This window comes from Doryrhamphus excisus, linkage group LG4, assembly GCF_037039965.1.
Source record: "Doryrhamphus excisus strain RoL-2023G ecotype Guam linkage group LG4, RoL_Dexc_Guam_v1.1, whole genome shotgun sequence".
NCBI lineage: Eukaryota > Metazoa > Chordata > Actinopteri > Syngnathiformes > Syngnathidae > Doryrhamphus > Doryrhamphus excisus.
This window is the reverse complement of record NC_136360.1, coordinates 14,376,780-14,386,501: the sequence shown is the minus strand read 5'-3', so window position 1 is coordinate 14,386,501 and position 9,722 is coordinate 14,376,780. Positions and strand designations below refer to the sequence as shown.

General features: G+C 40.7%; 2 protein-coding genes across 4 annotated transcripts; one reads left to right on the top strand and one right to left on the bottom strand.

The window, feature by feature from the left end:
* Positions 1–54: 54 nt before the first annotated feature.
* Positions 55–3,510, top strand: nit2 (nitrilase family, member 2). 2 transcript variants are annotated; one of them, XM_058073951.2, is made up of 10 exons: positions 55–223; positions 356–474; positions 550–670; positions 847–935; positions 1,011–1,104; positions 1,189–1,263; positions 2,268–2,346; positions 2,415–2,513; positions 3,116–3,171; positions 3,249–3,510. In XM_058073951.2, exons 1-10 carry the CDS (start codon positions 196–198, stop codon positions 3,347–3,349), a joined length of 861 nt encoding a protein of 286 aa, XP_057929934.2. In that variant the 5' UTR covers positions 55–195; the 3' UTR covers positions 3,350–3,510. The 2 variants fall into 2 exon arrangements, with proteins under 2 accessions (XP_057929934.2, XP_078646379.1); XM_078790253.1 differs by having other exon boundaries at positions 2,207–2,346; positions 3,249–3,501.
* Positions 2,894–8,185, bottom strand: LOC131129955 (ICOS ligand-like). 2 transcript variants are annotated; one of them, XR_009129934.2, is made up of 6 exons: positions 7,863–8,185; positions 6,187–6,513; positions 5,714–6,001; positions 5,473–5,643; positions 5,138–5,284; positions 2,894–4,387 (listed from the first exon to the last, which is right to left on the bottom strand). XR_009129934.2 is itself a non-coding variant. In XM_058073949.2 (5 exons), exons 1-5 carry the CDS (start codon positions 7,990–7,992, stop codon positions 5,211–5,213), a joined length of 990 nt encoding a protein of 329 aa, XP_057929932.2. In that variant the 5' UTR covers positions 7,993–8,185; the 3' UTR covers positions 4,705–5,210. The 2 variants fall into 2 exon arrangements, 1 of the variants encoding a protein (XP_057929932.2); XM_058073949.2 differs by lacking the exon at positions 2,894–4,387 and having other exon boundaries at positions 4,705–5,284.
* Between the last annotated feature and the right edge of the window lie 1,537 nt (positions 8,186–9,722).

The following is a 9,722-nucleotide window of genomic DNA, read 5'->3' as shown; positions in this document are numbered from 1 at the left end:
TGATGGAGATTTGTGGATTATTATAATACTCAAATATTAAGGTTTGAAGATAGTTATAATGGTCAAAAAGCCAAACTAGACCAAGCTAATTAAGCTCTCAACATTTATTTTGAATAGCTTTTTGTAAGCTAGCTATCCGGTGTTGGGTACGCTGTGGTTATCATATTTACAAGTCATGATAAAGTAGCCACATTCATGTCTGCAATTACAAAGGCAATGTCCAGTAAGTGTTTTTCTTACAACTTATCTTGTACACAAATTTGTAGCCAACTGTCCCCTCGCTACGTTTTAACTTTTACGCAGTTCTTCCCTGCTACAAACAGTAATAACCGTCAATGGCGTCTTGTTCTTTCAGAGTTCCGCCTGGCAGTCATCCAGCTGCAGGTGAGCAGCGTCAAGGCGGACAACCTGAGCCGGGCCAGGAGGCTCATCAACGAGGCGGCGGGACAAGGCGGCAAAGTGGTGCTTCTGCCGGTGAGGAACAATCAAGGTAACAATCTTCGAAAGACTGACAACATTAGCCTGAAGGAGCCAAATCATGCCTCGCAGGAATGCTTCAATTCGCCGTATGGAACTGGATTCTTTGCTTCTTACGCTGAGAGGATCCCAGGGGAGTCCGCTCAGGTCCTGTCCCAGGCTGCCAAGGACAACAACATATATCTGGTAGGAGGTGAGACGCTGAAATAACATAAACCTGCAATAAAAGCCTGTTGTCCCGCTAATCAGTTGTGGTGAACATACAGCAACAGAACTATACTACTAACACATACTACTGGTACTGTATATCATGATTTAAAAAGTTCTACTAAAGTTCAGCTAAAGCTGTCTGCTACTGTTGTGGTCCAGGCTCCATCCCTGAAGAAGATGCTGGCAAGTTGTACAACAGCTGTCTTGTGTTTGGGCCTGATGGAGAGCTCCTCGTCAAACACAGGAAGGTACACCAAACATATGTGAACATATACAACACATACAACATATTGTGAACCAAACATTTTTGTCCCCCCTTCAAGATCCATCTCTTTGACATCGACATTCCAGAGAAGATCTGCTTCCAGGAGTCGGAGACACTAAGCCCCGGCAGCACCTTGTCTGTGTTTGACACACGTGAGTAGCGTGTCGAACACTTTTTTCCGATGTTTGCTGGCCTGCTGTGTTGTTTACGGAGTCAATGTTGGCTTACCTTTGTAGCTTTCTGCAAGGTGGGAGTGGGGATCTGTTACGACATGAGGTTTGCCGAGCTGGCACAGCTCTACAGCAGGAAGGGTGAGTGGCTCGCCTCTCACTTATTGTCTGGATTCTCATTTCCGACTCGCGTCACTAGTTTGGGATGATTCCTTGTTGCTAGGCAGACTTCATCATGAAAAACATACTAATTGACAAGGTGAAAGAAGTCTTTATTGATAGTCACTTTTCTTGGCACCATGATAGACCGAGCAGCCGGGGCAGTGGCGTGTTTCTTTGGTCATAGTCATGTTTTGGAAAAGCCAAAGAAAAAGCTAGTGGAGAAACTTTTTTTTTAAAGAATAGGAAAAAGTCAATATATTTAAGAGAAAAAAGTTGTAATGGTAGAAAAAAAAGTTTTCATTTTATGAAAATAATCTCATAACATCGCTTAGAGTTGAAATATTAAACAAAAAGACATTCTTTAGGAAAAAAAAACAGTTGCGGACAAAGTTCTTACAAGAAAAGTTCTTAATTGTTTTGTGTGCATTTTTATCTCTTATAATTATTATGAGAAAAAAAGTTATATTCTAATGAGAAAAAAGGGAAAACATGTTCTGAGAATAAACTCCATATTAGGATGAAGTAATTTTAGTAGCATAGATATTATTTTGTCAATGTCATAATATAAGGAATATGCTGGCATTATAGTCATCATTTTATGAAAAAAAAATTTGAATATTTTGAAATTGAAAAAAAAATGTGGGGAAAAAAGCAAATAGTGAAATATTAAATAAAATGTATGAAGACAAAGACAAAAAGCAAATATTAGCAAAATTAAAGAAAAAAACAAAAATGGAGGAGAAATAGAATAGAGTGAATTTGATAGCAATAATATGCTTTTCACCTATATGACAAAGCTGAGATGCAGTTAGCATGTTAGCAGATGTTAGCATGCTTTACAGAATATAAAACTGTCCCTTGCATCCTTTGTTTTTCACTCTGTGCTACTGGGTGCAATACAATGTGGCGTTTAACCGTAAAGAAAGGAAGGAAACAGAGTGCCATCTGCTGGATATGTTTGAGAACACGTCTTTGGTGCTCAGGGTGTCAGCTGCTGGTCTATCCAGGAGCCTTCAACATGACCACAGGCCCCGCCCACTGGGAGCTCCTGCAGAGGGGCAGGTGAGGCTGTGGATGGTGTTTTTGTTTATTTTAAGAACTCCAACAGACGGCTGTCGCTTTCTCCGCAGGGCGCTGGACAACCAGGTGTACGTGGCTACGGCATCACCCGCCAGAGACGAGGGTGCTTCCTACGTGGCCTGGGGTCACAGCAGTGTGGTGAACCCCTGGTGAGATGCAGCACATCTTCATAATAATAATAATAATAATAATCCAACATAATGGATGCTATTTGTCACATACGACAACTTTTAAGCTTAAAGAGCGGGACAAGGGCGGTCGAGTGGTTAGCGCGCAGACCTCACAGCTAGGAGACCGGGGTTCAATTCCACCCTCGGCCATCTCTGTGTGGAGTTTGCATGTTCTCCCCGTTCATGCGTGGGTTTTCTCCGGGTACTCCGGTTTCCTCCGACATTCCAAAAACATGCTCGGTTAATTGGCGACTCCAAATTGTCCATAGGTATGAATGTGAGTGTGAATGGTTGTTTGTCCTGTGATTGGCTGGCCACCAGTCCAGGGTGTACCCCGCCTCCCGCCCGAAGACAGCTGGGATAGGCTCCAGCTCCCCCGCAACCCTCGTGAGGAAAAAGCGGTAGAAAATGATTGAATGAATGAGCGGGACAAGAGGACACAAACATCAGTTGGTCAGAGGAAGGAGCGTTTTCTTTCAGGTGGAGAAGCCAGCGTGCTCTTCCTCTTATGACCTCTACGTGTCGCAGCTCGTGTTTGGCTAGCTGTGCACATGTCCAACCATGCAAATGTCTGCTTTCAGGGGAGAAGTTATCTCCAAGGCCGGTGCAGAGGAGGCCGTCATCTACGCCGATATCGGTGAGATCCCACGTTGATGCTCCAAAAAATGTATAGATTTTGAAAAAAAAAAGTAGCATCTGATACGCTGATCTCAGATCTGCAGTTCCTGGCTGATGTGCGACAGCAGATCCCCATCACGGCCCAGCGCCGCCACGACCTCTATGCCGTGACGTGTGCTCAGGATGCACAGAGATGAAAGGGCCCGCCTCCTTGAACTGGAAGCATGCGTGTGGTTTCTGATGCTTACTGCCAAGAATGAAGTCATCACATCATCCATGATGTCATGGTGTAAATATCAATCGTGGATTCATTAGTAGAAAGAAGCAAAGTGGAATAAACGTTGGCCACTTTTGCCATGTGGACATCTTTTATTTAGACCTCAGAAAACCTTTAGAAAAGGGATCCTATCAAGGATGCCACTTTATCATGTTGATATTTTCTAAAGTTATGCTAAAAACTTGGGACTTTTCTGACCGATAAATGTAGTTAAAATGTTGTATTCTTGTGTTAAACCATGCCAAAGTTTCAGATAATGAGGTTTGCACATTTGGAAGTGAGCCCTGTAAGAAGTTTGACTCAAAACGCTCGGTTTCAGAAGGTGTGGTAAAACTGTTCCTTTGTGATGTCACAGAGGCGCCACCTTCCTTATATGGGCATGGCTGTAGGCCAGATACGCTCTCTGCCCTCCCCCATGCTCAGCTTGTCTGTTTGAGTGGCAAGCTCAGGCAGACGTTACTGTATTTGGTGATTCCCAGCAAGAGAAAAAATATTTCCATCTGTCAGCATTTCACATGGGACTGTTTTTATGAACATGGAACACGTGAAATGTCGGACACGCTGTGAGTCCACGGAGGTGGAATGAACCACGGTGCACACTGCCTGAAACACATCATGACCACAATTCCACTTCCGTTGCAGTTAGTAAACACGGCGCCCTCAAGTCCGGCTTCTGGGCATCACTCTGACAAAGTGTGTTCGACAATGAGTGCTCCTTCTCAGGCGGGCGAGGTTGGAGGCAATGGCCACAGGTCCGACTTCTCCTGAGCTCCACTGGACCAGCGGTGCCGACTTGCCATGGTAAGTCGGGTAGTAGATCATGAGCTACCAGTAGCTTTTCAATTAGCTCTCCATTCATTTATTATCAACTCCTATACCCACTATATTAGAAAGTGGGCTTTGTTCATAGTTGGGGAGTGTGAGCAATCACAGCAGAGTGGGCGTATCTGAAGGCAGGCTGTGGGTGGAATAGATTAAAACAAACCATTTTGGTGTTGAAGCACAAATCCAAGGAAATACAGCTGGAATAGGTGCAGATTCTGAAAGATTTTGAAAGTTTTCTATGCGGGTTATTGTGTGTAGCTGCTCTACAGGAGTCCACAACTCAATACAAAGGGTGGGAAAATGAGCCATTTAAAATATGTTTTTCTCTTTGGAATGTTTTTTTCTGTTAATATTTTAATTCTTCTGGTAAAATGATTGTATTAAATTCATTCATGCTTTTGTTGTTTTTTTTTTTTAATTTCAGCTTCTTTCTTACTTGTAAGGAATTAGGACTATCCATAATAATTCTCATAATACCCCAAACCTAATTTTCCCCAAAACAACCTTATTTTGTTTTGTTGTTTCTCATATTATGGCTTTTATAAAAGAAGAATTTTATTCTTATTTTGTTCTTTTTTTCCTCTTTTGTTCTGTGCTTACACCTGTTAATATCACGGGTTTATTCTTGTCTAATCCCAAATTTTCTTGGAAGAATCCAACTTTTTTCCCTTAATATTTGTACTTTGGAAAACCCTGGTTGAATATTTCACATTCTACATACAGTATGTGTGTGTATTTCTTTTATACTACAGAAGTACTTCGAGAAATGTAGCTGATATCACAAACAATGTTCTAAAATACTTAAGGAAGCGTCCTAACCATCTTGAACAAAAATCAATAGGTTGAAACACGTAAATAAAGCCGCCTTAGATGAGGTGCTAACCTGGGGGCTGGGGACCGGGGGCTGGGGGCCGGGGGGTGTCCAAATCCAAACATGCAGTTGTATTTGTATGGCTCTAAACGTTTGTCTCCCACGACTGCATGCTCATCACCTCCGTTTCCTCCGTCTCCCGACGTCTCCTGTTGTGTTCTGATGGAAACAAAATAATCGGTGTATTTTTTTTATTGATTATCCCTGCTTAATTTCTTTTTACACTTCCAGAACTAATTTAAGCCTCAAGTTTTTTCATCAACTTCACTGACTTGGCCATTGAATGTATAGGTCCAGTTTGACCCCGGAACAGACTATTTGTGTTTCCTAGGAATGATAGCTCCTACCTCTGCTCCTCCTGATGTGTTCCATTTTCTTCTTCTTACTCAGCCGGTCCAGGTGGATCTGGTAGCCCACACCCACGGCCACCATGACGCCCACCACCACGCAGAGGGCGGTGCTAAACATCCACATGGCCTCCGTGGCTCGACTCACCACCGGGCTGCTCCACACGGCGTCTGAGCATCACAAGGAGGTAAAAGCGTTTATAAACAGTCCACCCCACCCGCCATTTGAGGTCACACTCACGGGTGGAGGAGGTCAAGGTTTCGTTCATGGGCGGGTTCTCGATGACGCACGACACGTTGGTGTTTGAGATGTTGATGGTCAAGTAGCTGGTGACGTTGTAGAGGTGAGAGTCAGGCAGCAGTCCCACCAGGGTCTTTACGGAGCCGCCGCCGGCCTCCGGGGCGCCGCCGTCCACCAGCCAGTGCACGACGGGCTCGGGGAAGCCGCCGGCGGAGTGGCACAGGAAGACACTTTCTTCGTCATCCTCCTCAGGAACCTCCCAGTGCAGCACGGGCGGGCTGAAAGGAGCTGTCGGAGGAACAGGGAGCTCTCACTCTGAGTCCAGAGTCCGACCGTAACATCAATGTTCTCCATACTTTTACATATTAATTACATCAATTCATAAAAAAAGCATCCAATCGGACACTTGCTATGATATGCTGTGATGTATTAAGCAGCACAATTTGTCAATTTGGTGTTCCTTGGACACTGACCTGCCACTCTGAGACACAGCCTGCACGCCTGCACGCTGGGACCCCCCCGAGAGGTGAAGAACAGCCTGTACGACGTGTTGTCCTCCTGGGGGGCCACCACGGGCAGCTCCAGGGTGAAGTTTCCAGTCGCGCGAGCATCCGCCGACATGGTGACACGGTTAGCATGCACGTCATCCTCGTCGTCATCGTCTCCTGTCCACGTGGACCTGAGCACCACGTCCTCGTTCCTCCACCACTCCACGGAGACATTGTCAGAGGTCACAGCGTCGGGGTAGAAGCAAGGCAGGGAGAGAGGCTGGCCGACCATGCCCAGCACACACTCGGCGTCTACGGTGGGGAAAAAAACAGGCTTCGCTACACATCTATTATTATTATTATTATTATTATTATTAGTATTAAGGTTCCTAAAATATTGTAACAGGTCAATAACACTCAATCGGTTATTACTTAGGCCTATAAATATGTTTTTTAAATCGTGCAATAAATATTTTACAATGAAAATAATTTTAAAAATATTTAAAATATTAAATATTTTAAATTTATTTATAATTGATTTATTATTATTGTTTATTATTATTTATTTATTATTTATTTATTTGTTATTTATTTATTATTGATTATTAATTTTTATTTATTTATAATAAAATACTTTTTATTTTTAAAAATATAATATTAAAAAATATTTTAAATATTAAAATATTTTGGCAATATTTGCAAAAATGAATCATATTTTTAATGCCCTCTCATGGCCCACCTGCAGTACCACCACGGCCCACCATGGGGCCACAGCCCACACTTTGGGAGTCACTGGTCTAGCAAATAGGCTGACCTAACATGTTCAAATGTAACGTTAGTGGTGTCGCCCACATAGCTATGCTAAAGTTGCTCAAAGGACATTAGCTTCCGTTTTCCTTTCGCTTACTTTATATTGCCTAGGCCTTCATTTGCATATTTGTTCCGCCTTCTATCATGTGGCCTTTCACACTTGAGTCCAAACTGCGGCCCGTCAATGTTTTTGTTATTGGTCTGTGGCACATGCGAGGAATACAATTTTAAAAGTCCAACTATTCAAGATTTTCATTCATTCATTCATTTTCTACCGCTTTTCCTCACGAGGGTCGCTGGGGGTGCTGGAGCCTATCCCAGCTGTCTTCGGGTACACCCTGGACTGGTCGCCAGCCAATCACAGGGATATATAGACAAACAACCATTCACACTCACATTCATACCTATGGACAATTTGGAGTGGCCAATTAACCTAGCATGTTTTTGGAATGTGGGAGGAAACCGGAGTACCCGGAGAAAACCCACGCATGCACGGGGAGAACATGCAAACTCCACACAGAGATGGCCGAGGGTGGAATTGAACCCTGGTCTCCTAGCTGTGAGGTCTGCGCGCTAACCACTAGACCGCTGTGCCGCCCTGTATACAGCAGTTTTTCAAAAAATAAGATACCGATAATTATCGGTTGCGATAATTATTGGACATCCCTAACCAGAAAAAAGTTGAAATTTGGAAAATCGAAAAACACACAACAGCAGAAGTGAGGAAAAAGAGCAAAGAGTGAAGCTGATGATAGTAATAGTCATAATAATAGTCATCATAATAGTAATAATAATAGGCATTGTCACCTGCAGTGTACAGTATGTCACAAAGCTGAAGGTGAGCCTCTTACCCAAAGTGGTGCAGAGAGTGAAGAAGGCGAGCAGCAGTCCTGTTGGCCAAAGTGGTCCCAGCATGGCCGCCTGGCCGGACCCCCCTCCCCCAATCACGATGTCAATCCTTTTCTTGTATAAAAACCACATTAACCTCTCCAACTGAGTGTCATGTTCTCCTGCTCCTCCAAGTCCTTCCTTCACCCCGAAGGAATGCCGGGGTCATGTCGGGTCTTGTCGGTCCTCCAAACCTGTCCTCTGTGGTTTGATCCCCCGGCTAGAATAATGCAAAGGTACCACTCTCTTGCTTACTTCCTGTCGCCTGACGTCCGCTTCTCCTGAGTTTGGTTCGACCTGTTTGACTTCTTCCGCCTCACCCACACCCACAGGCGGCCCGGAGCGTGGGGAGGTTCGGTCTCCAGTGAGTCAGTGTTTCACCATGTCGGGCGCCGCCTCAGGTGAGCAACGTCACCGTGTCATACATCCGAGAATGGATAAGGAAAATACACTGTATTCATTCATGCTTTCATACAGTTTACTATTAGCAGATATTCATATATACGGTATACAATCAATTATTACTTATTTATAAATATATAATATATATTATATATATTAGATATTTATTTGTAATTACATATGATGTACCATTATATATATATATATATATATATATTATATAATTATATATATTATTGTATATGTGTAATATATATTATACATTATATATAATTATGTATTACTATATTATATAACACTATACATAATATACTGAATATTATATACATGTATTTATTTATATAATAATCATTTTAGTCATTTATTCACAAAAATAAAACTATAATTACATTATTTATACAATTATAACAAATAACTACTTTTTACACTGATTAGTGGTGTGTAAAATTATTATTTCCTCAAAATATTGTATATGCATGATTATAATATCTATAATAATTATTGAAGACATTTGTAGCTTTAGTATTAGTATATATTATATACTAATATATATGATCATTCTTAATATTGAATTATACATAATAATCATTTTAGTCATTTATTCACAAAAATAAAACTACAATTACATTATTTATACAATTATAACAAATAACTACTTTTTACACTGATTAGTGGTGTGTAAAATTATTATTTCCTCAAAATATTGTATATGCATGATTATAATATCTATAATAATTATTGAAGACATTTGTAGCTTTAGTATTAGTATATATTATATACTAATATATATGATCATTCTTAATATTGAATTATACATATTAATAAATTTTATTAATATAATAACATTTCTATATCATCCATATGACTAATAAATTGTCGATAAATATATGTTTTTAGATCTCACAAAATAATTTAATTGAAATGATGTATTTACAAATATCTATATACATATTAAATATATCATATACTTGAAATATAGCAATTATTATATAATATGAATTATTCATGTAAAATGATGATCATTGTCATCAAATACGTATATACGATTTATATATATTTATAATTGATTTATGAATGAAAATCGACACAAAATTGAGAAAAAAGTGAAATTCAACCTGGCTTTAAAGCGTAATAACGCAAGTTATCCTTTAGAGGGCAGTCTACAAAAGATATCGTAGAGAAACGACTACAATCAAGAGGATGTATAATTGTATATTATATTATTGTTGTATTGTATTATTATTGTATATTATCAAATGAATTGCTAATGTTTGTGACCTAGCTGGATTGGATCAATACCGAAAGTAAATAGAAGCACGATGACAATCTAAGCATTAGCTATCGTAAGAAAACGAGGACAATAGAGATAAGTCATATTTTAGATTAAATAATTGAATGAAATGTACACTAGTCACACATGT

What these genes read in the sequence shown, in the direction of transcription:
- nit2 (XM_058073951.2), top strand. Translation starts at nt 196, where the DNA reads ATGTCTGCAATTACAAAGGCAATGTCCA. An exon ending in CAACATATATCTGGTAGGAG is followed by an intron (nt 671 to 846) that starts GTGAGACGCTGA and finishes GTTGTGGTCCAG; the next exon opens with GCTCCATCCCTGAAGAAGAT. An exon ending in ACAGCTCTACAGCAGGAAGG is followed by an intron (nt 1,264 to 2,267) that starts GTGAGTGGCTCG and finishes TTTGGTGCTCAG; the next exon opens with GGTGTCAGCTGCTGGTCTAT.
- LOC131129955 (XM_058073949.2), bottom strand. Translation starts at nt 7,992, where the DNA reads ATGTGGTTTTTATACAAGAAAAGGATTGACATCGTGATTGGGGGAGGG. An exon ending in CACTCTCTGCACCACTTTGG is followed by an intron (nt 6,514 to 7,862) that starts GTAAGAGGCTCA and finishes TCCCCACCGTAG; the next exon opens with ACGCCGAGTGTGTGCTGGGC. An exon ending in ACACATCAGGAGGAGCAGAG is followed by an intron (nt 5,285 to 5,472) that starts GTAGGAGCTATC and finishes TGTTTCCATCAG; the next exon opens with AACACAACAGGAGACGTCGG.